Source organism: Cyprinodon variegatus, unplaced genomic scaffold (assembly GCF_000732505.1).
Source record: "Cyprinodon variegatus isolate N-32 unplaced genomic scaffold, C_variegatus-1.0 Scaffold178, whole genome shotgun sequence".
Taxonomy (NCBI): Eukaryota; Metazoa; Chordata; class Actinopteri; order Cyprinodontiformes; family Cyprinodontidae; genus Cyprinodon; species Cyprinodon variegatus.
The window spans coordinates 698664-723924 of NW_015150631.1; the positions used below are offsets into that span (position 1 = coordinate 698664).

At 37.3% G+C, this 25261-nt stretch overlaps 4 protein-coding genes across 6 annotated transcripts in view; 2 read left to right on the top strand and 2 right to left on the bottom strand.

Annotated features, from left to right (window-relative positions):
- Positions 1-2268: 2268 nt before the first annotated feature.
- Positions 2269-8001, bottom strand: zcchc8 (zinc finger, CCHC domain containing 8). 2 transcript variants are annotated; one of them, XM_015378732.1, is made up of 14 exons: positions 7807-8001; positions 7656-7698; positions 7484-7558; positions 7207-7309; positions 5898-5975; positions 5705-5808; positions 5506-5568; positions 5357-5417; positions 5118-5254; positions 4862-5004; positions 4655-4761; positions 4313-4399; positions 3413-3536; positions 2269-3246 (listed from the first exon to the last, which is right to left on the bottom strand). In XM_015378732.1, the coding sequence occupies exons 1-14, from the start codon at positions 7979-7981 to the stop codon at positions 2447-2449; spliced, it is 2100 nt and encodes a 699-aa protein (XP_015234218.1). In that variant the 5' UTR covers positions 7982-8001; the 3' UTR covers positions 2269-2446. The 2 variants fall into 2 exon arrangements, with proteins under 2 accessions (XP_015234218.1, XP_015234219.1); XM_015378733.1 differs by having other exon boundaries at positions 2447-3246; positions 3413-3533.
- A 110-nt stretch (positions 8002-8111) lies between these two features.
- LOC107087287 lies at positions 8112-12650 on the top strand. 2 transcript variants are annotated; one of them, XM_015378791.1, is made up of 5 exons: positions 8112-8671; positions 8824-8953; positions 9054-9187; positions 10153-10213; positions 10309-12650. In XM_015378791.1, the coding sequence occupies exons 1-5, from the start codon at positions 8552-8554 to the stop codon at positions 10323-10325; spliced, it is 462 nt and encodes a 153-aa protein (XP_015234277.1). In that variant the 5' UTR covers positions 8112-8551; the 3' UTR covers positions 10326-12650. The 2 variants fall into 2 exon arrangements, with proteins under 2 accessions (XP_015234277.1, XP_015234276.1); XM_015378790.1 differs by lacking the exon at positions 10153-10213 and having other exon boundaries at positions 8112-8433; positions 8550-8671.
- A 202-nt stretch (positions 12651-12852) lies between these two features.
- Positions 12853-17733, bottom strand: rsrc2 (arginine/serine-rich coiled-coil 2). Its single transcript, XM_015378789.1, has 10 exons — positions 17600-17733; positions 16479-16620; positions 16144-16184; positions 15032-15195; positions 14302-14433; positions 14110-14226; positions 13778-13863; positions 13434-13693; positions 13240-13329; positions 12853-13150 (listed from the first exon to the last, which is right to left on the bottom strand). Exons 1-10 carry the CDS (start codon positions 17603-17605, stop codon positions 12965-12967), a joined length of 1224 nt encoding a protein of 407 aa, XP_015234275.1. The 5' UTR covers positions 17606-17733; the 3' UTR covers positions 12853-12964.
- A 669-nt stretch (positions 17734-18402) lies between these two features.
- kntc1 (kinetochore associated 1) overlaps positions 18403-25261 on the top strand; it is a 29263-nt gene continuing 22404 nt past the window's right edge. The window contains exons 1-23 of the mRNA XM_015378798.1: positions 18403-18486; positions 18696-18842; positions 19077-19197; positions 19540-19655; positions 19887-19965; positions 20102-20179; positions 20260-20294; positions 20381-20491; positions 20632-20725; positions 22204-22256; positions 22337-22443; positions 22552-22606; positions 22683-22781; positions 22876-22919; positions 23037-23099; positions 23203-23278; positions 23482-23607; positions 23739-23905; positions 23997-24108; positions 24351-24494; positions 24581-24637; positions 24810-24884; positions 24969-25088. Of these exons, the coding sequence (XP_015234284.1) occupies positions 18705-18842; positions 19077-19197; positions 19540-19655; positions 19887-19965; positions 20102-20179; positions 20260-20294; positions 20381-20491; positions 20632-20725; positions 22204-22256; positions 22337-22443; positions 22552-22606; positions 22683-22781; positions 22876-22919; positions 23037-23099; positions 23203-23278; positions 23482-23607; positions 23739-23905; positions 23997-24108; positions 24351-24494; positions 24581-24637; positions 24810-24884; positions 24969-25088 (2070 nt within the window). The 5' untranslated portion in view covers positions 18403-18486; positions 18696-18704. The remainder of the gene's footprint in view (positions 18487-18695; positions 18843-19076; positions 19198-19539; positions 19656-19886; positions 19966-20101; positions 20180-20259; positions 20295-20380; positions 20492-20631; positions 20726-22203; positions 22257-22336; positions 22444-22551; positions 22607-22682; positions 22782-22875; positions 22920-23036; positions 23100-23202; positions 23279-23481; positions 23608-23738; positions 23906-23996; positions 24109-24350; positions 24495-24580; positions 24638-24809; positions 24885-24968; positions 25089-25261) is intronic.

The following is a 25261-nucleotide window of genomic DNA, read 5'->3' on the forward strand; positions in this document are numbered from 1 at the left end:
TATTCTGCAGAATCTGTTAGTTCAATCTCTGACGTTATGCTCTCTCTGCTTTTCCTCAGAGTAGCTTTGCCTTGTCTGTTCCTGTTTGGCTGTGACGCCATCCTGGAGAGAAATATCAGCTGTGCTGCTTCCATCAACACCCTTGTTTATAGACGCTGGAGATTGGCCTGTTTCCAGTGTGGTCCTGTGTCTCTGACCGTGCCTGGCTGGATGTGCTCTCTTTGTCTGCCTGGCTGTGTGTTTTCTGGACGGGGCCGCCTTTTGCAGCTGCTTTTTGTGTCTCTGCTTCAGTCTCCTTGAACCCCAGTCGGCCTCGCCAGATGGCCGCTCACACTGAGCCTGATTCTGCTGGAGGTTTCTTCCTGTTAAAAGGGAGTTTTTTCCTCTCCACTGTCGCTACAAGCATGCTTAGTGTGAGGGATTGTATTCGAGTCAATGAGTCGATGTAATCAACTGGTTTTTCTTAGATAGAAACCTTTTAATCAACTTGACTGGATGATCTGGTTGAACTGTAAAGTGCCTTGAGATGACATGTGTTATGAATTTGGCGCTATATAAATAAACTGAATTGAATTGCTATGCAGTCAGGCGTGTCTGTACATGTTAACCAATTAGGTGTGATGGAAAGAAAGAAAATATATAATGGTTTGTTCCAGTAATTGTTTATTTTTTTCCACATTTGATTATTTAACCATGAATTTTATAAATTAGAATCTGTCATAACATCTAGAGATAATGCAGTTAAATAAATCTAGTATATTTATGTAACTGTTGACTCATCAATATAATTTTAATTTATATGTAATGAAGGCTATTTATTTAGTTTCAGTTTAACTCATTAAGTACTTAAGTAATACATATATAAATATTTTTATATAATTTCTTTTAAGCTTGGTTTTAAAATTCTAACTTTCTAAAACGTTCTTTCAGATTTATTTACAACTTTCCTTATCCCTTATTTAAACAATTTGTTGTCTTTTTTTTTAGATTGATAGATTCATTGTAGAGACAGGGTAGAAGCACGGATAAATTTAAAGAGCAACATAGATTATAAAACAATCATATCTGATTGGAAACAGTACATGTGTATAAATAAAGCCAAAGTATTATCCTAGGAAGATTGCATGGCTTTTTGACAATTGAGAAAAATAATTTTACAGAAAATGACGAGGCCCTTATTGTAGATGTATAAAGTAGTTTTTGTTTTTACAGGGGAGTTGGTTGGGTATCTATGTTGTTACAATAATTTTTGATTGACTCACATTTTTATACAAATTGGAGAAATGCCCCCCTGTTTGTTTTGAGTTAGATTATTTAATCACCAATGAGAATAGCTTTAAAAATACTGAATTTAGTTTAATTGCATTTCTGAATTGTTTGGATCTGTTTTGGCTACTATACAAATTTAACAGAAGTATGAATCAATTAAATTATAAATTCTTCTTCCATCCTATCATTTGAATAACATATTACTCTCCTTAAGGTACAGACTAACCATAAATCTGGAAGCAGATCATTTTGGCCACCCAAAAAATGCTTTTTATTTTTTAAGTTACCACAAATACTTCCAAACAGGAGACCAGGTGAAAGGCCCAGAACTGGGACTATATGTTGTATCCATTATTGGGTGGGTATCCCTTTAGGTCCCCCTAAAACAGGGGTCACCAACCTTTTTAGGGCTGAGGGCTACTTCATCGGTACTAACTCATAAGGGCTACCAATATTGACCTATGAACTGGAGGGATCAGTGTTCACCTTAACTTCTTTTATCTCCTATTTTTCTTTATATTGTCATTTTGAAATCTCTATAAATGCTTAAATACTCTGTAGGATTAAAATGATGAAATTCTCTATAAAAGATTGAAAAGAATAAAATTTAAATCTTCAAGCCCCCTGGTGAGTTGTGCCATTTTCAGAAGATGCTGAAGGCAGCCCATGAGGCCCCTGAGGGCCCCTTGTTGGCCACGGCACCATGTTGGTGCTACCTGCCCTAAAATGTGGTCTGGTGATCCTTGTACGAGAATTATCTCAACTTGTAAAATGCTGAAAACCGCCTCCATGAAGCATGCCAAGTACGGCTCGTCTTCAAGTTCCTGTGCCTGCAAGCTTTTATTAGCTCTGGCAAAACAAGTAAAATAAAATAAATGCAGAGACTACAGTCATGTCTATTTAAGATCTTTAAAGCAATCCCAATTTGACAAGTCACTTAAACATGACCGTATAAAAATCAAACACTATACAGATTACATACATATACAGCTTAAAAAAAAAGAAAAAAAAAAAGGGGGGGGGGGGGGGGTTCTATTACAGAAACTTTAGCTGTAGTCATTGTAGTCTTAAAGATAAACAGGCTAAAAACGAAAGAGAAAAAAAAAAGCCATATTTAGTGAAAATGAGAAATTTTAGATTAAAACTGTCCATGTGTTCTGAATCAATGCAACAAATGTCATTTTTTCTTTGCCAAGCTTCGAGGGGAACCTTTCAGCAAGTCTCTGATTCTCAGGTATGTTCCAGTGGCTTCAGCTACTTCTGTGAATTCAGGGGTATCTTCAAATGGAACAATGCCAGCTGCAAATTTGCTGCGGTGAGGAACAGCTACAACCTTCTCTGGATTCTTAGCAGAAGCGTCTCCAGCAACCTCTTCGGGGACTTCTTGATCTGGGCTTTCAGGGCTCTCATCTTGGGTCCTGACGGGCTCCGGCTCTGGGCTCTGAGGACTTTCCTCCTCTACTTTTATGGGTCCAGGTGTTGCAGCTGAACCCTCTTGTACATCTGGTTCCATCTGATTTTCACTGTCATAACAGGGCTCAGGAGGTCTCACTGTATCCACTGACTCTTCGACATCTTCCATTTCAGCGTCTATGCGTGTTGGTATGGAAACACTGGGTGAACTGGGAGCAGGTGTTCCTGAAGCGGCAGTCTCGCTGTCGCTATTTGTGGCTGTGTCCGCCTTTTCTAGAGCTGCCCAGATCAACCTCTGCTGCTCCTCCAGTTCTTCCAGAGTCAGCTCATCCTCAGTTCCCTCCACAGACTCATCAGCTAGCTGCACGTTACGCCTCCGCAAAGCTGGAGAGCCGTTGGTGGGAGTTGGTGGCGGGGTACCTTTAGGGAGAGGTGGGGGAGTGGGTGTAGCAGGGGGAGTGCCCTGGGGTAAAGGAGGAGGTGAATTATAGCAAGGGGAGCCCGGAGGCAGTGGTGGTTGGAACTGGAAGTCACCAGAGGCAATTGAATAAGGTGTTCCAGGGTCTGAAAACAACATAATAAAGAAGCAATCATTTTCTGGTGAGGTATAATGCCTTTTAAGTCGGTTATAAAGAAGAGTTTAGAGAAATTTTATTCTGGAATAAAGGGCTCTTCTGTCACATTGCTACAATGAGGGATGCATAGGAAGGGGAATTAAATGTAGTGATACCTGATTCAATGTCCATATCGGAGCTTCTGTCTGAGTTAAGCTCTGGGCTGGACTTTGTCTTTTTCCTGAGATGTGGAGAGGAGTCAAACTCATGTCGCCTTTTGTTGGAGTTGCCATCAGACTGCTGACAAAAAGAAAGGGATAAATATTTTAGAGCTCAGATCAAACAGTATAGCCAATAAAGATCCTAAACAGGGATGTTTCTCTCTTAAAAAAGATGAGAAAATAAGTTAATGTATAAAATGATTGAATGCTGTGAGAGAAATGATAGAAATTTGCATAAATTCTAATTCGGTTGAAGGTGAACAAATTAGCCAACAAAACCAAACTTTTTCTACCTGTTAAGAAATACTTGGGAGGAAAGCTTAAGGAGTTTTTAACCTCAACACTCATGGAAAATAAAAATCTAGTAGGGGGATGAACTTAGCATAATTTAAGCCATAAAAAGCTAATATTTTTTTAAGCTGGTTTGTGAAGGAATTTCATATATCATCTGCAGAGACTATGGACAACACAACACAGGACATGTCATTTTTGATTTTCTTTTCATCCACTAATTACATGTTATATTTGCCTGAGTACGTAATTGTTGAGTTTAATGTATTTGTTTTCTGTTTGTATCTGCCCTGTGTTATGCTTCTTGACCAGATCATCATAAAAAAAAAGTTGTTCTCAACTCACTATCCTTCTTAATAATATTCCTTTTTCATTAACATTTTGTATCCAATCTTTTTTTTTTCCCTTTCTTAATGTCCTAAAATATGTGCGAAGTAATTATTTATACAAGTGAAGTTCATTAGGTTTCCTTACATATTCATTTGTAGTAGGGAGGACAAATAAGATCAAATGAAAACCAGGTTTTAGTATTGAGCTTTATGCTTAAAGAGAGAAAAGTCATACCTTAGGAAAGTTGTTAGACAGGTAGGCGGCATAGTTTTGCTTCATGTGGCTGGTCTGCATTGGAATTGATCCGTAGTGCATAAACTCCTGGAAGTCAGACAAAAATTTTAGATATTTTTGGCAATTGCACCAGAGCTCTCCCAAATAATTTAATAAAACTCATAGGACCAGCGCAACAACAAACCCCTATGAGAGATTTCTTAAAATCTAATACTAGTCTCTCTTTGAGATAAAATAAAAGTACATTCATATAACTTTTTAACTGAAATATTCCAGTTCATTCAAAAGGGTAGCTGCTCTTCTGGAATATTTGGAATTGGTTGGAAGGAATGTTAAACGTACATCTTTTATTTGATGAGCTGCAGGTACATTAAAGCCTGGGAAATCCACCAGTTTGGAAACATCATAGGAGAGGTTTTGTGACGTGTTGCCCGTGTCCTCATTGGGTGCTAGGAGGAGGGAGAGAAAAAAAACAGACCAAGTCCAAATTTTTTGCAGCCAAATTTAAATCAATATTATGGAAAACATTATTACTAACAGTAAACATACCATTTCCATCATAAAGTGATAAGCCAGAGTTTTCCATCTCTGCCTCCTTGAGCCAACCTGGAGGGTAACCGAGGTACCTCATTCGATAAATCAGAGGAGGTAGGGTGTTGCCATCCACTCCTAGGGCTGCTAAAAGCTCCTCACTGTTTAGAAATTGAAGTACAGCAGAACTCATACATGTATACTTTGATTTTATAAAAAATAGGTGGCATGTGATCATATTTTTTTTTAGCCTTGCACAGAATTCTAATCCTACCTCAATACTCCAGGTTTGAATTTGGAAAAGCGCTCTTCCACTTCATCAGCGTGGTATCTCTGGTTGCCCTGTGTGACCTGGCTTGAGTTCTGATTAAACTCTTTTCTTCTTTCATTGATTGCAGCCATGTCTTTAGGCTAAGGAGGAGACAAAATATAAACACAGAAAATTAAGTTCTTGCTCTCTCTGTTTAAGATTTCACTTGTATTCCTGCCATATTATTAACTGCAGAAGAGCACCTGGGGGCAGTCTCTGAGTTGATGGGTGCTGGAGCCACAGTTGAAACACATAGACTTTGGTCTGTGAAAATAGTTATTCAGTACAAGAAAAATTAAAGCGTCATCTGCAAAGGAACACTTCAATTTTAGAAACAATGGAAATGATATACCTTTTTTTACTTTCCATTTCCAGTCCATCTGTTCCATTAACCTGGGTAAAGACCTGCTGGTAGCTGTGCATCAATTCAGGAAGTAGTGGAACATTTATGCATCAAATATACTTCTATATGTTGATGTTTAAAAAAAAAAGAATAGTGAAAAGAGTCCATTTTAGTTGTTCTATCAAGGAAAACTCCATTTCAAAGATACGTTGGTACATCCCATCCATCAGTCAGTTGGGGGTTTTCATTCACCAGCGGCTGTCCAAGTTTGTCAACACAGAAGGTTGAGAAATATAAAACGCTCCCAACAACCTAAGAGATAAAAAACAAAGAAATATAACATTTCCATTTTCTTTGGATCGAAGGTTCTGCCATGTGTGGAGATAAATTTAGATCCTTACTTTAAAGGCTTCTGTTGTGGTTCTCACACTACTGGAGGCCAACTTAACAGGATCTTCATCCAACTCGAAAGCAGAATTCTTAAAAAAAAAAGAAGAACATTAGAAGCAGTCAATATCTTCCATAAAGTAGATAATTCATTGAATACAAATACAGATTAGTTGTGACTCCAAGGCTGAAACTAATGGCTATTTTAAAAGCAATACTAACTTCTGGCATCTTTAAAGAACTTCAATATCAGAAACATAACACTGGTTTAGTTTGAAAACCTTTAAGTTGTCATTTTGTTATTAGGCTGTTATTTGCAAATAAAATAATTATCCAAAAATAAATTGAGGAAGTGGTGCACCTACTACCTTTCCTGTTTTAACTGTCCAAACAATGCAAGTCACAAAGTCTTTCCTTTCAGATTAACTTACTGATGCAGTGTTAAAACTCACTAAAATTCACTGAAACCACTTTAACACTTCAAATTAAACCTTGGTTTCCATACCAATCAGTGACTCTGATTGTGAACATTTCAGTTTTTATTTTGTGAATATATGCATTTATATCATATATATTTTTTCCCCATACTTCTTGCACAAAGCTTAACTTGTGACTTCATCTTATTACATTTGCTTTTTTCACTTTGTCAAAAATAAACAACATGGCGGAATTAAAAACCTTAAGACATACAGCTCTAAGGAGAGTAGATCCCATAGGATTTAACAGTCCCGGAAATGTAATTAGGGTTACATCCTTTTGATAATTAATTAGTTCATGACATTTTTGTCTGTTCACCCCTGACTGCAGTCAGGAAACAACAACAAATAGCCACCAAAACATATGCAAATACACAGTTATGGGCTCTCATCAGCTTTAAAAACTTAGAAATCCACATATTTAAAAATTAAGGAATTTTTTTACATTCCATAATAGTGCACCTGTAGGGCACCAATCTCACTGTTTCCATGACAAAATCCGTCCAGCTGTGACAACTGTCATTAAATCCAAGCCTGGTAATGTTTTGCATAAAGACAAAGGTATATTTATATTAACTTCAGGGTGTAAAAATTATATTATCATTGTTTTATTTATTTATATTTTAAACCTTTGCTTAAATTCAACTTATATGAAATATGGCTCAATTCATTCAAAGAAAATGACTAGCCTAAATAAAAGGATATTTGTAATTTATATGATATATGAGTTGTCTAGTACAATAAAGATATCAACTGCTTATTTCTCTTCCACGGAATAGCATTTTTTTTTACAATTTTGTTCAACAAGCATTTTTTTTGCAAACAGGACACATTTTCGAGTAAATACCTGAGGCTTCATATGATACACAGATATCTTCTTATCGTTGCCTGGTTTCTGGTGCTTCAGAATGACACTACAGATGCAGTCTTCAAGTTCCTGACGGCATTGCCTTGCAGAGAAGCATTGTTTAGTACTCATGCTTGCAAACATGTCATCAGCACAGATGCAAGTTAAACAGTTTAAAAGTACAGATAGAGACATTATCCAAATTACACAGTTAGTGGTTTCTTTTTGGTTGTTTCCCACCTCTGTGTCCTGCTAAATTATGCGACTTTTAACTTACTTTGACATAATATTGTTGGTAAAAAGGATCTGAAGAAGAGGCCCGTCGACGTTGACATCTTCCACTGTGATGCCACTGTTAAAGCAGGTAGAAATTAGCGCTGGATTGTTGTATACAGAGAGGTTTCGTTTTAACTTAAATATGAACAACCATGTTTGACTTAAAAAAATACCTAGGTCGTGTCAAGATGCTGAGTTTGCGTCTTAATACTTTATGTGAGCTATAGGTTAAGAAAATTGAGAGAAATGCAGCAAACATAAATAGTATATTTAAACAGATCATGAGCTAGGGATAGCAAACATGCTACGTTGACACAAGGATATTCTCCTCAGAAAGTCTTTCAATTTTATCTTCACACTCTTCCATCCTAGTGCGAAGCTGGTTCGTCTCTTTGTTTTCGTCGTCATCTTCTGTGAAACGAATGTGCCTTGAGACGGGCGGTTCAGAATCCTCCAATTGTTGGAAAAGCTCACTGTCTCCGAAATCCACCTCGGCCATTTTTAGTCTTTCGGCGCTAACGGAAGTTGAGCTCTGTAAGGGCCTTCCTTTCTGCCTATTGGTCAATGTCCCGTCACGTGTTGCGGAAGTTTGTTCGATCTTTCTTTTTTTTTTATCCCACAGTCTAGTCTTCTAGGCTAGAAGTCGTCGGAGGTGAAACAATCATTTTTTACATTAAATTTGAAGTTTGCTTTTTCTGTTGTGTTCCTTGTTTAATATACCACCGTTTTCAAAGAAATATTTTACAGCAAAACTCGTATAATCAAATATCACATTGTTTCACTATTACCTCGGTCATCAGAGTAACATTTTAATAGGAAGACATGGCTCAGTTTCAGAGCTTTGTTACTAAAAATTAAAAATATAAAGATAAGTAGGCGATTTCCTTTCACTGTGAGACATCGACGAGGGATTTTTTTCACCAATTTACAGTAACAGTATATTACCATCCAGTAGGTGGCGACATTTCACCAACCACACCATTGCTTGCCAACCAACAATAAGCAAGAGGAAGAAAAGTGGAAGCGGCGCAGCAAATACGCCACATTCATCATCTGTTTGTTTATAGTTATGTCAAGCGGCTCACACGTCCAGTTAACTTTACCGCAGTGGGATGGAGGCTGTCGGAAGATTCGTTTTATTTATTTAATGGATTCTTCATCCTTTAGTTTGACCAGCTGTCTCAGTCAGGTAAATTGATTGCTTTTGTTGCATAGTTTGATATAGATTTGGTTCTAAGTGTTATTTAAACATAGCGAATTGATTATCATCTATGTGATCTCCACATATTGATATAAAACCTTTTCCACTGTGATATAGATAATTCTATGTTTATGTGCCAGGGTCCAGTTATTCCTCTGTATTTAGGAGCTGATCTCCTGTCCAGCACTGACATCCGGGTGGAAAACCATCCCAGGTACCATGCAAAGTTTGCAAAGAAAGGACTTGCCACTAAAGTGCATTTTCCCTCAGGTAAAGTTTCAAGTAGAACAGATACAACAGAGCAAAGGGAATCTTAACAGCATCACTATTATTATCATCATGTAACTTGTGTTGTTTTTGTCTGTTGCAGAATTTAGATTCCAGGGACTGAGGGTGCCTGCTGCAAATAACAGTTTGTGGTTCTACAGCATTCAAGGACTTTTCCGATTAGCTTTTGAAATGTACAATCAACAAGAGCAGCTTGCAGTGCTAGAGAACTTCCAGGTATATAGAATTATTTTATTTGGTTATAATATACATTTCTCTCTGTCAACAATGCATGTGTTCTTAGTGATTTGCTCAAACTTTGAATTTTGCATTCATGTAATATTTGTGCAGCTGCAATAATTGGAATGTGTAGTTCAATCTTAATTGGTTGTTCGTGTAGGCATATTCATAATGGGTCAAAATTAAACACAGTGTATAGAGAACACCCCCACATAAAAAATATATTTTTTTGTAGCATTAACATTTTTGTTTTTTTTCCGTGTCCTGTTTTGCCAACACAGCTCTGTGAATCAATGTCTGATGGCTAGATAACATTCCAACAGAGGGGAGACTTTATTTAAAATTATTTAGGGAATAAAGTCATATACAACAGAGACGGGGAGAAAGAGAGGGGGGATAAAAATTGGAGACAGAGATAGAAAAGAGGGACGACAGAGGACAAAGAGACAAAACCAGACAACAATAGAATAGAATAGAAAATCCCTTCACTGTCCCACAATGGAGAAATTCAGGTGTTTACAGCAGCAAACAGATTATAGAAAAAATGGTCACACAATTATAGACCTTAGGAAAATGTTAAAGAATAACATATTAGTGAAGAGTTAAAAGATACACAATAAAATACTGTACTGTAAAGTGTTTTAACGATATTAAAACTGTGCTCCTGGAGAATAGATGCACAGTCAGTATATGGGATATGTTTTTACAAAGCAGGATTATTATAAAGGATAATTTAACAGGGTATTTTTATAGATGGGTATTTATCTATATGAATATTGCACTGTGTATCAAATAAAAATAAACAGGTTATCGCACAGGGTATTAAATAGTAATTGCACATTATACATTGCACAGTTATTGCCGTTACGGTCTACAATTTATTTGACACGGTTTGGGTTGCGACTTGGGAGGAATTGGGGGCTTTTTAACAAGACAGTTGAAACTCTTTTGTGATTTCCCAGAGACATTTCATCATCACCTCTCATCAAAATGACCTCTTCAGAGTTGAAACAGCTTTAAGAAGTAGGCGAAGAAGCCCCTACTGCAATCCTCCGTTAACCTTTAGGATCCTTACTGGATATGTTTAATATGTGATTAAGATTGTCTTTTCTTTGCAGGATGTTTGGAAATCTAAGATGGATCAAGGTCCACTAGAAATGAGCTACAACCTCAATATGCAGCTTGACATTCCAGTGTCTCCAAGCATGGCTGACAGAGAGTTAGAGAGTGGAATACCTGGACATAATCATAGCCAGACCAACAGGAAAATCCTGGATTCATGTGTTAGAAATGCAGCTGATACATCAGCAGATCATGATTATTGTTCGTTTACAAAGCAAAGCCGGCAAACCAAGAATATCCATCCCACTGTAGCCTCTCTCAGAGAAAAGCTGCACCACTTGGACGAACAGCTCTGCGCTCCCACTCAGAGCTACACAGATTGTCTGGAGACTATCTTGCTGCTTTTAGATAAGATCAGTTTATACATGAATGGAAACTTGGATGAAAAGGATGCAGCTGAAGCTGTGTTAGCACTACTGGAGGCTAAAGACTGGACCAAAGACTCTTTATATTCAAGTTACCTGCTCACTTGTATGGGACGGTGGCTCGGCCAGCAGTTTCATGCAGCAAACAGTAGCATCAGTCAGAAGGTGGAGGGTTTCAAAGTTCAGCACATTGAGCAAATCAGCGATTTGCCACCTGCTGAGGAGCTGGCTGCTGAGCTCTTTCCAGAAGCCATGCAGACTCTCCTGCTGCACTGGATGGGCTTGATTGATGAGTCAACTGAAGGAAAAAGACACAGCGAATATCCAATCCTGCTTCTTATTCTGGAGTTTGCAAACCATAACCTCATTACTGGCGTCGCTCATGTGCTTTACTCAAGTCTCATATGTAAATGAGGGAATTTCCATAGAACTGCCAACACTATACTGGCACTTTCCTTACAGATGGGATTTTTTTGTAAATTTATTTTTTCTCCAAAGGATAAACCATATCCATTGTTCTAAGAGTAGAAGGAAAGGTGCATTGTTATTGGTTATGTTAATATAACCTAACTTTGGTGAAACATGTCAATTATTGTGGATTTTTTTATTGTTTTCTGTAGATCTGTTTGACCTCAGTAGATTGTAGTTGGATTTTACAAAGATCTTAAATATGACTCACCACATTATTTAAAAATGAAATTTTAATCAGCTGCATTAGGATGCAATTAAGTACACAGGCAATAATCTGTTTAGTTTGCACATTTTATATAGAGACTACTTTTCTTTATAGCAAGTTTGATCTTTTTTGATATTTCATAGATTTTCCTCTTTTGTAAGCAAGTAGGGGTTGAAAACCTTTACGTTCCAGTCACATAAATAAATCTGTCATCTTATTGACCTTGAAGACGAAAGTGAAAATAAATCACAATGAGATGAGGAGGTAAGGGTCAGATAGTAACTTGAGTCAATGGAGTTGGATCACGTGTATGATTCTAGGTTTGATTTTTATTATTTTTTTTTTACTCAAAGCCTGTTCTGTCCATGATACACTATAAAGAATGGTGGGATCATTAAGATGTTTAGGTCTGTTTTTATAACCCCTTAAGTCAGGAGATTCCATTTGAAGCAATCATGTACGCTTTCACACGTAGCCACAGCTACACTAGGGCACGCTGAGACACGGCAATGCAGATGAAGCATCTCACCAAAGGACAACAGCGACGGAGATATACAGAGCTGGGGTTCACATGGTTTAAGTGAAAATGAAATTTGTTTTAGTCAAGATGGTAAAAACAAATGTTCTGGCTGGTTTTAAACTTTACTTTAGCTTTCAATCTATATTGACCATGCCAAAATTAATATTTCAATTTACATTAGCAACAATATTTTATCAAATAGAATGTTACATTGACTTGGGATCATAAAACAATTGTTGTAAATATATTCTTGCTTTAAAATCATTACATAAACCACTGCAGTCTTCCTTGCAACTGGAAACCCCTAAACAGCTCAATCTCAGTAAGTTTGAAAGTAAACCTAGCATAAGGCTGTATCTGCTGCTTGGGGCTTTTCTTTTATTAACCAAGCAAAGCCATTTTCTCCAGTAAAAAAAGTCAATGCTGTACAAAAAAAAAAAAACAATAATTGAAAAATAGTTGCAGAAAAACATTCAATAACATTTCTCTGTTAAATCCCTGTAACTGATAACACATTATGCAACTGCAAGCAGGTATAACACAAAAAAGCGATGCATTATTTTTTTTTCCCCAAACACAAATTTTATTACATGAAAGGATGGCATCTGTTACTCATTCCGAGCTCACTTCAATGCAGAGCAGTCCATGAGAAGAGTTTTTCTAACAATCCCTGTTTCATTTTCCCCATTGAGAAATGAAGATAAGGGACTCCTATTATGCTACCATAGACCTTATCATTTGTTGAATGGATGTAAACAGGTTCCATTTAAACCACATCATATTCAGAAAACCACACAATATATTTTTTGTCATAAAAAAGATATCACATTGTTGAAAAGAAGTAATTTATTTAACTGTTTACATTAACCATTGGGTTAATGCAAGCATGGGTTCCTTTTCCAGAAGACGTACAGATTAATAGACACTGAAACAAACTTAGCGTCTCACTATATACAATTCAATCTTACAATTTCTGAGGTTTTTTTTTTCTTTCTATAAATAATTTACAGATTCAGAGCAACATTCATGCAAGCTTGAGGGCCAGCGATGAATTATGTGATGAGATGAGTATGAAGTGCAGAGGATGGGCACTACACAGAATCCATCCCCCGAGAAAAAGATGAGGAAAAGCCGAGGCCCATTCCTCTCTGGGTGTGTGTCTGAGATCGAGCCATCTCGTACTGAACATCAAGGTTCTTAAACATCTCTTCTTGCTTTTGAAGAGTCTTCAAGCCTTCTTCATTGAGTTTTTTGGCAGCTTCTGCATCATCCTCACCCTGCAAAAACATAAAAACTCATTTTACTTTAAAGCTAAAGCTCAAAAGGAAGAAAAAAGACGTCAAACTACATAAGAAAAGAGTCTTACCTTAATACCCATTAGCTTGCGAAATTTGACATTTTGATCCTTGTTTCCAAAGTTGAGCTTTTCCCACAACTCAGCTGTTTGTGACTTTTCCTTAAAAAGACAAATTTGAACATGAGTATCACGAAAATTCATCAAGATCCTATTCACAATTTCACAGAGAAAAGGCAGGAATAATGGGTTACAAACAAACGTACCCCATCTTTCTTTCCCTGCCAAAGCATTTTCCTTTTCTTCTCCTGCTCTGCAAACTTCATTGGGTTGACAGCAGATGGGTTATAATAACTGGGGACAGCAATACCAGTCTCAGCCAGGGTTTTGGCTTGAAGCGCTGCCATCTGTGCAGCCATCGCAATCTGGGGAGTGACCTGTGTTCCAGATGCCAGCAGGGCGGCGACGTTTAGGGCAGGGTTTGAGGCAGCGGCTGCAGCAGCAGCTGCAATAGGGGCAGCCACAGCTGAGAACAGACACAGGAGCATAAGCACCAGCAAATAAACAGAACCATCAGCATTTTTAAAGCTGCACAGTAACAACTCATCACCTGCAGCCATTTCCTGCTGTTGCTGCTGCTGTTTCTCTAACATCTCTTTCTCTTTTTGCTCTTGAAGTTTCTTGGCTCTTTCTAGTCTGGAAAGAAAGAACATCATTTTTATTTGCAAAATAAAAACACTATTTGGTTACATTTTTTATTTTATTTGAAATGATGAATACTCTAGAAACTCATACTCTCTTTTTTCCATATTAGGTAATTACTGAGAAGTGTGCCATTTGATTTAACATTTGTTATTTTATACAAACCCAACAAATAGTCAACAAAATCATTGGATTTACATTAAAATAATAAAAGATTGTGAAACCTGGTTCCATAGTTACCTTCTGGCTAAAGCCTCTTGTGCATCCATAGCTGTGTTTCTCCCACGGAAGACGAGCGGACTAACAGACCTGCTAAGACTTTTTCTGTGCACCTTCTCAATCCTCTTCTTGCGCTCCCTGCAGCAATAACCAGCAGTAAAATTAGGAGAATGGTTCAAAAACCACCAAGAGGGTTTGCTTTATAACACTCGCCTGCTTTTGCTACGACTTCTGCTGTGGTGACGATGTTTGCTTCTGGAACCTGAACGAGACCTGGCCTTCTTCTTCCTTTCCCGACTGCGTGATCGGGACCGCCGCCGTTCTCTGCTCCTGCTGTGATGCCGTCTGCGGTTAATAAAAAATAAATTATTACTGGTAATATACGAGAAACAAGCTTACAAAATAAAGAAAATGGCTCAAATAAAGACAATAATGTTAACAATGCTTTTAAGGTACCACCATTTGCTGTCACACTTTGAACAGCCAAGTGTTGCTAAGTATTTCTTTTGGTCTATTTCTGGAGAGTAAGAGATTCAGAGATGCCAAGAATGTAAAAAAATGTTGAAGAAGATGCATTTTCTTTTCATGGTACAGAACCCACACTATTTAGATGTTAAATTATTTTCATTCAAGTATATGTATTCAAGTACCAAGAGTTTACAGACTCCTCAAGAGATGGAAGAAAAACTGTTTGCATGTTTCTATTGAAATGTTATTAATTTTACTCTATGGACGCGTTCCTCGAATTTCATTGAGCTTCAAGATTCTGACAAGGTAACGTCCAAACAAATGACTGGGAGATATTTTTTTAAAGTCGTCAGTACATTTTGGGCTATGACAAAATATAATAGCAGAAACTATACCGACACACAGTATTTTTCTCTCATTTGACATTAAATAAGATGTTTTTGAAAAGAGTCTCTTTTGATTCACAATGACTTACCTATCTCTCGAGTGTGACCTGGAGAAGCTCCGCCCCCTTGAAGACTTCCTTTCCTTCCGCCTGGATCGCTCCTCTCCATTCTCTGCGGGATGTCTCTCCTGCTCTTGATGGTCATCAGACTTTCTGTGAGATTTTGATGGCTTCTCTGAATCTCTTTTCCGTGCCTGTTTTAAGAAGAAGTTGTCTCTTTCAGGAAAATAGTGCAACAAAAAGAGTTAGTACCATGGCTTAGAGCACAGAGTATGTAAAAAATCTGACAAGACAAAAAACCTTGTCCTTTTTGAAACCCATCCTCATAAATAACACATCATGATTGTAAATGAGGATATCTCTTAGTATGCACTGTTTTGGCTGCACTGATAGGGAGACCAAGAATAGCAACAGTAGCAAATAAAGCAAGCCTTTTGGAAACCTTTTAGTAGACCTAATAATGTGCATGCAAATGTTTCATTCTTATTATCCAGACTGAAAACCTTCAAATTAGTTTTGAAAATCTGATAAAAGCAATTCAATGCAACCTAAACTTTTTAGACCAACTGAAAGGTCAAAATAGGGATGGGCATCCAACTGGGATTGCGTTTTAAGTTTAAAGCATTTTTGAGATTCAGTGAATGCCCATTCCTAGCTGCAAGAGATGACAGAGTTAATGCCACTTTTCTACAAACATTGTGAGACAAATAGGAGTTTGAATGGCAGATAGTTACCTGTCCCAGTAGTAGGCATATTATTTTGCTATGTCAGCAGGGTCCTCTGTTCAGTCTCTTCGTGCATTAGCACGCTGAGTATGATTTATTGTAGAAATGTTATCATGTGATCTCCACACAGGATTAAACAAAAATAAAAAGGAAAAGAAAAATCTAGTCTTCACCAGTTTATATCTTTAAATAATCACAGATATCCAAGGAGACAAGTTTCCTGCGATAAATGTGAGCATTAGGAGGTCAAAAAGTCTCCTGTTGAGCTGAGCTCTATTTTTTTTTCCTGAGCCTTTTTTTAAGATTAATGTTTAGCTCAGGCACTACATACTCACCATGACCTAAAGCTAACAACTACTCTCCTCAAATTCAAATCAAAAACTGGTTTTCATTAAAACAACTAAATATATTAATTACCTCTTTGCTCCTGCTGCGACTTCGTCTATATTTTCTGTCACCTGGAAAACACAAAACACAGATTCCCAAACTCATTAGAAATCCTACCATGAAACAACAACTAACAATTCAACATGGAGGTTCTGCAGGGCACATGACACAGTTCTCCTTGGATGTAACGCACCCAGGTACTTTGTCACTAACCATCATCTCAGTTAAGAAGTAAACAAGAATAAATATGGTCAATATTGGTCGGTTGGTCAATCCCAACATCAGCATTTTTCTGTATATATTTTTCTCTCGCATGGCAGTCAAGAGAAAGAAACCTTTACAGTAATGACTGTAATGTCTCTTACGTTTTCGGTCTCTGGAGCGTGACCTAGATCGTGAATGGTGGTGTTTGGATGATCTGGGAGATCTAGAAGATTCCATGCTGTGCTTTCTTCTGTGATCAACTGGAGAATTCACTCTGTTCAACTCAGCAGAGTCGTCACTATTCTGAAACAAATGAACACGAAAAGACAAGTCAGCAGCAAATCTACGAGGTAAATAAACACACCCACTGCAATATGATGACAACAAGGTGCGGAGTAATACAATATTCCTAAGTGCTGACAGATTAATGGCAGAAAATACTGAAAGCTTTTCTTTGCTCCATCTTCATTTTAGAATAGTTTGTCACAACAAATGGCTTCTAGGACATTTACAGCACATCTAAACCTCACAGAGGTCCCAATTACTAACTGACGTTGACTACTGGACAAACCTCAAAAGTTGTCCACTATATCACTTTAAAATTATTCTAAAATACCACAACCTCCCAGGATAACAAACATAATTATGAAATTAAGACTCTTCGAGTTTAGTCCACTTAACGGCGTTTTAATTTAAGTTTTACATAAACAACCCCAGAATTTTAGCCTTTTAAAAGAATCTTGATCGAAGAAATAAACTTTAATGCAACAAAAGTTACTTTAAGATCCAAATAAATGATTGTATTTAACATACACACCAGACCTCTAAATTAAGACAGCATACTTATTAAAATACGTTAGACCATATTTAAGTCCACTGGCACACTCCAATTAACTTCAGACTTTAAACACGGACATGATTTTACAATCCGAGCCTGGGGTCTTTCCATGCTAGCGCTAAAATACGTATTTACTAGGACATGGATGACGCTTTGTTAAACTGACTTCTGCTAAAGCAGTTACCTGTTAAACAATTCAGCCTCACACATGTAACCTCATGTATGCCTACTAGTACATTTACCTCACAATACTATATTTAGGATAGAAAGTTAAACAACAGCTAAAATGCTACTTCCATAGCCAGCAGCCATGATGTCGCTATGCTAACGACTGCCGACCGTCGCCATCTTTGAAAGAAAAAAAATCTCCAGCACATAGGAAAAATACTGTTATAACATAAATATTTGTGCGAGTATTACTGTTTTTGATCTATTAGTACTTACCGACATAACCTCTTATCACAAAGTTATATGTAATAGTCTATTTTCGCTGTGGTTCCACACATACTGGAAAGGTCTTTGCTTAGAGCCAGGTCGATGTGTTTCTCAGCTAGAAGCTGCTCTGAGCTGTGTTGCCAGGTTGTGCTGTAGGTATATTAAACTTATATATATATATATATATATATATATATATATATATATATATATATNATATATATATATATATATATATATATATATATATATATATATATATATATATATATATATATATATATATATATATATATTGTGTGTGTGTGTTATGATAATACGACATGAATTGTATTGATTTATTAATGCATTCGTTCCATTCCATTGACAAAGCAAGAAAGAGAAGTTACCAAGATTTAAAGCAACTATTGTGAGGATTTCTGCATTCTTTCAAGCACCCATACACTTAACAAAACACGTTTTGCATAACAATGTACTTTAATAAATCACGCCTTCGTATGTAAGCGTAAATGTATTTGTGATTGAAAATAAAACGTCATGCTGCAAACATAGCTATGTAAATCCAACCTGGCAACGCGTGGCGGACAATGTGCTTTAATCCCGACATATGTTCCACCAGGCTCAAACAAGGTTTTACATTCACCTATTTTCACTGGATTTCATTTCATATATTGACAGATACTAAAACTAAACATATTATCCAAGAAAAAGGTGTCAAATTTTGGATACAGACTGTGAATTATTAGTAAACAATCAGTTAACTGTGCGTCTGTTGGAGACGAAGCACCTGGAAGACCAAACGCAGGGACTCCGCAGCCCATATTGCGACCCGCCAAATTCTAAAGCTAATGTTATGAACTGGGGTTGGAGCTGCCTTTCTGTTTTGGAAATACAAAGTACAGTAATTAGTGTCATTTGGCGTTTGCATAATCCATCAGATAGTAAACTGTCGCTTCGATATCATCCTTTGCGTTTGGTTGGTTTTAAAGTTTGTCGCTGAATTTTGCTTTAACGTCAAGCTAAGGGCTGAGAAAGGACTAGCTAATGTATATAGCAGCTAATTGACAGGTTGAGGGATTTCTATATTTCTCATATTATTTCTCAGTTCTTAGAGATGGCGACGTGGAGCGACGTTGAGCTCCTTGTCAACGAAGATACAAACTCCGCGCGGCTGTACGGTGTGTCGACAGAGGAAAGTGGAAGCGGATTGTATCAGGTGGACACACTGGTCAAAATCTCCTCTGCCGATGAGGTAATTTGGGGAAGTAAAGGCCTGGACAGGGGCATAACTAAGATTTGTGGAACTATTATAGACATATTGAATTATTATTTGTAGTCTTTGGATGTTTTAGATTCAAATGAGAATAGTCTTGTCAGGAAGTTTAATCAAAGGCTGCAAAAACCTGGTGTTTTTCAGAAGTTCTGATTTTTCTACATTGCAGTCAACCATGTTTTGAGATGATTTACTGTAAATGTTTTTCTGCAGGTACCAGCAGATCCCCGGCTTTTGTCCTTTGGTGGTTTAAACTGGAGCATTGTGGTTGTTGACAAGACGGTGATCCTGTTTGATCAGAGTTATCAGACCGTCTTGCTACTTTTTCACTTTGGTAAAGAAAATACATCTGGTTTATTTTTCTTGCTTTATTAGAGATTATTTGTGTTTTAGGAGTCATGCCTAAAGTTTGAAGGCCATATATATATATAGGCAAAATTCCTTTACTTTGTCTGTGGATACATCAGTAATAATCTTACCCCTTGATGCCATTTTATTAATTAAGTAAAATCTGATCATTTGTTTAGGTTCATTTTAAAGTTAAATTCATCTACGGTAGTCCTAATCACCTTCCATGCCAAGGACTTAGAGGCTACAAAGTCTGACAGAAATAACTGCATCAGATTTCAAAGCTGAAAATCTTTATCGGTCAAAGCTTGACTCTTTGTTGTTTCAGGAACTGACGTGGACGCCATCGACGTTTGCCTTGGTGGGACATTTTTGGTGGTCTGTGAAAGAAATGGGAACCTTCATTTGATCTATGTTCCACAAAAAAGAATCCTCTTTACAAGGGTTTGGGAGTTTTTGTTTTTTATACATCTAGTGTGTTAGAGCCCCTATTTAATGCTTTTACATTAAATATGCTCTAATGGATTTTTTAAATAGTGATTTGATTGAAAACAGTGACATATATTTCTGTATGATAGAAACAGATGTGAACTGTATTTGTTTTCTCTCAGTTTTATCTTCTGTTTTTTTTTCTTCACTTTTTTATTCCTGTGTTGGATGTATTGGATTTTTCAGACTTTGGTTGACAAACCCTCGAGTAATGATGAGAAAACCTACCGTTCCATCATCATAAGTGAGGACAAGTCATCCGTCGGTAAGGTTTTTCATTCTCCTATAGTCAGTGGATGTTTATCTGTTATTTTGAATCTATCTTTTCACCAGACTTATATTTAATCAAGTATTTTTTTCTTTTTGAACTGTAAATCTAAATTCCCTGTTTCCTGTAACAGGGATGTACCATGTCTTTCTACTCATAAAGGACGGCTTTTTCCACATTTCAAACCTCACTTTGACAAAGATCCAGGCAGGTATTGAATGTTTACATGCTACTTTTATGTGGAACTACTGTTTAAACACAATATAATACCTTTCTCTCTCACTATCCAAGCATGTGAAAATATGGATGTGGGAGCTTTTAAAGAGGTGACGTCATTTGTTTCCATTTTGCATCAGGATAATTTACCGAAGAGGGATATTAGATTTTTTTTTTTTTTTTTTTTTTTATCCAGCTCCAGAGTCTCATCAAGGTGGACTTTATCTCCACTGAGGATTACCATGATGAGGGTTGCAGTACAGCAGTGATTTTCAGTCTTGGCCATGAACTCAACCTATTGATTGGGGTTGGTGTGCAAGCGAAATGTTTAAATCACTCATTGTGTTTGTGGATTAGTATTGGCTGCATGCAAACAAAAGTAATGTTAAAGGATGACATTTTATGAAAATAATTAATGATATAATTTGTGGTACCAAAACTTTGCAGGGGGGCAAAGATATTGTTGTGACTCGCTGGAAGATGGATCCTCTTGAAGGAAAAATGTGTTTTTCTCAGTCCATCGACAACAGCTTGATTCCTGGTAATGTGTTTGATTTGCAGCATTGTGTTGTTTTTTGTTTTTTTTTATGCAGCGCAGTTAGGCTGTAGACACATAATCAAGGAAGGTACTTTGGTTTTTAATGCACTGCGTAAGAAAAGTTTTTTACCTTTGAATTTTTCCTTAATTGGCCCTGTTGCAACTGAAAATCTCTTGTTGGAGTTTTATGTGATTGTTGACATGAAGTAGTGAGAGATCGTTAAGTGGGTATTAGCCATGCAAAACTGATAAAAAAAGAAGCCTTTGTTAAAAAATCCGAATTCTCTTTTAACCAAAGCATTTCCTACTAAAATGGCTTATTACCCTGGACATCCTCTCCTCATGGTACAACATATAAATGGTCACAGGTGGATAGAGTGATTCAGATGGAAAAATATTCATGTGTGAGTGTGGCCCTGCCAATGTCAGGCCTCACATTTAATCGATAATGTTTGGAAAAACTTCCCTCAATCTGTTCTGAAGAACTGGCATAAATTCTCCTCTCTAGATCTGATAAGCTGATAAAAACATTACTTTAAAGAGTTAATTAGAGCAAAATTATTCCAATCAGAGGTGTCACAAGTATTAATCTTTATTACTCAGGTAGAAATATAAATTGTGCTGTTTAAAAACACTTTTGTAGAAGTTAGAGTATCAACTTAAGCTTTTTACTCAAGTAAAAGTGTAAAAGAACCATTTTAAAAACTACTTAAAGTATAAAAGTAAAAGTAATGCAGGAAACATTTTTAAGGACAGATGCTTAAAACCTCTTACTGGTTATTGCACTACCCTTTTAAAGGAACATTTCCTGGATTTTAACTTCTTTTTACTTAATGTTCTTAGTTTTATAAATGATGGTAACAGTGTGGCCCTGCGATGGACTGGCGACCTGTCCAGGGTGCACCCTGCCTCTCACCCGTAGACAGCTGGAAATAGGCACCAGCATCCCTTGTGACCCCAGCAGGGATAAAGAGTGACAGAAAATGGATGGATGGATGGGTAACAGTGTAAAATTTAAGTTTACATAATCTTGAACTATTCATTTTGGTATGTGGCGAACAACAAGTTGGTGCAGCACCGAGTTCAACCACAAAGAACTTTATTGTCTGGATGAAACATATTATTTTAAATACCAACAGGCCATAATGAAAATGAGCTAAAATGAAACAAAACTAATGAGCCTATTTTTACAATATTAGGAACAGAAAGTAGAGATAATTGCAAAAAAAATGTAAGAAGTAGAAGTAAAAAGTTGTATAAATAAAATAATTACCCCAGTAAAGTATGGAGGACAAAATTTACCAAGCATTTGTACTTTGTTACTTGACACCTCTGATTCCAATGCATGCTGTATAAAATTTGTATTTGCAACCCTATAAAACCACGTATGATTACCTTTTCACTTCTGAATTATGTTGCACTTAATATAAAACCAAAGAAGAGATCAAATGTTTTTCTTGTTCTTTTGTCCCCTTTTGCAGGTGTGAGAAAGATGGTGGTTGTGGAAAATCTGTTGTATATTTTGGACTCTGAGGTGTGTTCAGTTGAGCCCTCTTTAATTTCCATCACACATACGGCAAATTGAACGCTTTTAAATCCGGTCTTCTGTATCAGGATGTTCTGAGCGTCTGGTACCTGCATTTTCTCGTCATGATTCACTCCTGGCCAGATCTATCCTTCCATGACTTTGAACTAACCACTGAGTGTGGCTCTGCCTCTATGTGAGTACAAGTCTGTCTTAATGAAGTAGTGTTACTTTGCCGACTCCTTGAGCTGTTCCTCTGAAGTTGAATTCGTAGTTTTTGATTGTTTTCTCTTTTTTGTTGCAGTCAAGACCAGAGCAGTATGAAGATAATTACTCTGACGAAGCAAAAGAGTGGTCAGGTAGCATCACAAGTCCTCCAACAGCCGTGTTCTGACTAATAACTTTTCTGAGGATCTGCTGCTGTTCATGTTTCAGATCAACTCCCTTCAAATCAGATGTCTGCCCTCCATGAGTGTTTGCTACTCTCTTGACATCTCCTCAGTCTCCTGCCTCGTCCAGATGAAAACAAATATGGTGAGCAATCAAACTTTATTCAGACTTGAGAAAATGCTTGATCCTTCCGTATATATTTATATTTCTTATTACTATGGGGTTTTCTTTTATTCAGGATGCAATTTATCTGGTCGAGGCGATTTGTGAGAACCCAGAAAGGTCAGACATGTTTTTGTCATTTTCTCAAAGTAGTTTTTTTTTGTGTTTTTTGTTTTTTTAGAAGTAGGTAGCATGTTTTCAGTGTTGAATTTTGATTTTAATTCTCTCTGTACACAGCCAAGGAGAGCCTGTAGCAACTGTTGTTGTGCGATGCTTCACTGAGGCTCTACCTGAGAACAGGTACCCAGTTATTATCCGATGTGTTTTTGCTTGAACTGTTGAATTGTTGGCTGTTCTCTACGACACAAATATTTTATTCAGAATTTTTTCCCCTTCCTTCTAGGCTGAGTCGGCTGTTATACAAGCACATGTTTGAGGAGGCTGAAAAGTTTGCCATCGCGTTTGAACTCGATCTAGAGGTAATTGTGTTTGGTCAGTTAACGTAACTTAAGGGTAAAAACAGCACATCTGCACTGTTGGAAAATGTATAAACATGTAAACTTAACAGGCATACAAACAACCAGCCTTCAGACTGAGAACATTTTATTCTTTAGGAAGAGAAGGTTACATTAAACAAATAATTGCTTTAAAATATGAGCTGCTGGCTGTTTTTTTTTTGCAGCTTGTTTACAAGGTGAAGCTTGACTTTGTGCTGGAGCAGCTGGCCTCTGCCTCAGTGGGTGGATATGGACCAGACGTCTGGTCTGAGCTCATAGAGGAGGCCAAGACAAACCTGGTGAAAATCGCGGTATGTTCTGTGACTTATTTTTTTTTTTTACATTTTCTATCACAACATTTCTCCTAAATTCTGAATTTCAAAAACAGTGGACTGTGGTACCAAAGTATCCATATGAACAGAGGCTGTAACTGTCTGTACAGGATGAGCAGTACGTGGTGGACTATTGCCTGAAGGCTCCCTGGCCGACCTTTGAGACCGCAGAGAAGATGCTAAACCACGCTGCCTCGCGCTACTCCTGCTTACAGGTCCATGAGGCCTTGGCCCGGCTTGCCACATTCTGCAGCCTCCATGGCTCGGAAAATTTCAAGTAAAGTCAATATTTTATTAATTGCATGTCATACTGTAGCATCATACAGCGCTATGTGACGCTACTTTTGTTTTGTGGATGTCACCTGCAGCGGGATTGCCTGGATCGAGTTTCTAAACTGCACCGACAATCTTGGAGAAGTTTTGACCCACTTAAGAGAGGGAGACATGAGGGGTGCACAGCTTCTTTGGATGAGATACGAGGTAACAGATGTATCATATAGAAGGAGTTTTGGTGCAAATTTGTGTCTCAATTGGATAGTGATATTAAAAAATTATATTGGCCTACATCTAAAATATCTGATATAATCACAGTGATGGAAGCACTCCTGCTCAGTATTCAGTCAGAAATCAAAAAGTTGTCTACTTTAATTTTCTCTGTTTGTAAAATAGTCATGTCAATAAATGAGTAGTTTGCGTTTTAAATGTTGTGCTGTTTATTCCAGGGACAGATCGCTCTAGAGTTTGATGAGAAGTGTCTTGAAGCAGTTCTAAGTGCCATCCCAGAGGACCTGCCATCCCAAAACCTCTGTCCTTGGTTTAGGACAGTCTTTGTCCCTTTTGTGAGGAGAGTCTTTCCAAGAGGACAGGTGGAATATGTTCACTTTTATTTAAAATGTGCCTCCTTTATGGAATAGTGTCCTTTAAAGTTGTATTTGTTTTCTTGATCTTATAGAGAATTCTGGCTAAATGGCTGGAGCACAAAGCAAGAAATTTGGAGTTTACTGAAAAGGTAGAGAAATGGTGATTTATTACTGACTGATGAAATAATCGTTAACTATTGTTGATAGCTGCTGTGGGCTGATTCCCGGCTAACATTTGCCTTTGAAATATAGCAATGATATGTAGAAATAGTGTATAAATACAGTATGATTTCTTAATGATTTGATGAATTTCTCTCTCAGGGTTCTTGGCCTCAGAACGGGCTGAATTTGGCCATGCTTGGACTTCCCTCTTTATGGACCTGGATGAAATCTGTTGTAAGGGGTTTTGCCTCAGTAATAACCATATTGATGGGACTAAGCATTTATTCATTTACTCTAATAACTTTGTGTTTATTTAAGGATGATAATGATGGTGCAAATGAGTTGGAGAGCCTGAAGTCTCTTGTGTCCAACCTGCGTCAACTGCTGGACCTTCACCAGAAATATAACTGCAGACTGCCGCTCTCAGTCTTTGAAAAGGTTTACTTTTTCTTGATTTGCTCCATCCTTGCTTATCTCTAACCTGACTCCACCAGATGGATTTGCCCCGCATATCCATCTGGAAACATTCCGTTGCAGTAATTTTGGGAAGGGGCGAAAATACTGGTTAGCTGATTGGCTCGTTGATCTGATTAATAATCAGATCAACGAGC

Bases quoted from the DNA above. Each gene is read 5' to 3' on its own strand.
- zcchc8 (XM_015378732.1), bottom strand. From the start codon at position 7,981: ATGGCCGAGGTGGATTTCGGAGACAGTGAGCTTTTCCAACAATTGGAG. The intron at 5,809-5,897 runs GTAAGGATCTAA...TTTATCTCTTAG, and splicing joins CCACAACAGAAGCCTTTAAA to GTTGTTGGGAGCGTTTTATA. The intron at 3,247-3,412 runs GTATCACTACAT...TGTTGTTTTCAG, and splicing joins CGATATGGACATTGAATCAG to ACCCTGGAACACCTTATTCA.
- LOC107087287 (XM_015378790.1), top strand. From the start codon at position 8,552: ATGTCAAGCGGCTCACACGTCCAGTTAACTTTACCGCAGTGGGATGGA. The intron at 8,672-8,823 runs GTAAATTGATTG...TTTATGTGCCAG, and splicing joins TGACCAGCTGTCTCAGTCAG to GGTCCAGTTATTCCTCTGTA. The intron at 9,188-10,308 runs GTATATAGAATT...TTTTCTTTGCAG, and splicing joins CAGTGCTAGAGAACTTCCAG to GATGTTTGGAAATCTAAGAT.
- rsrc2 (XM_015378789.1), bottom strand. The intron at 14,227-14,301 runs GCGAGTGTTATA...TTATTGCTGCAG, and splicing joins AGAAGTCGTAGCAAAAGCAG to GGAGCGCAAGAAGAGGATTG. The intron at 13,330-13,433 runs GTACGTTTGTTT...TGTCTTTTTAAG, and splicing joins GGCAGGGAAAGAAAGATGGG to GAAAAGTCACAAACAGCTGA.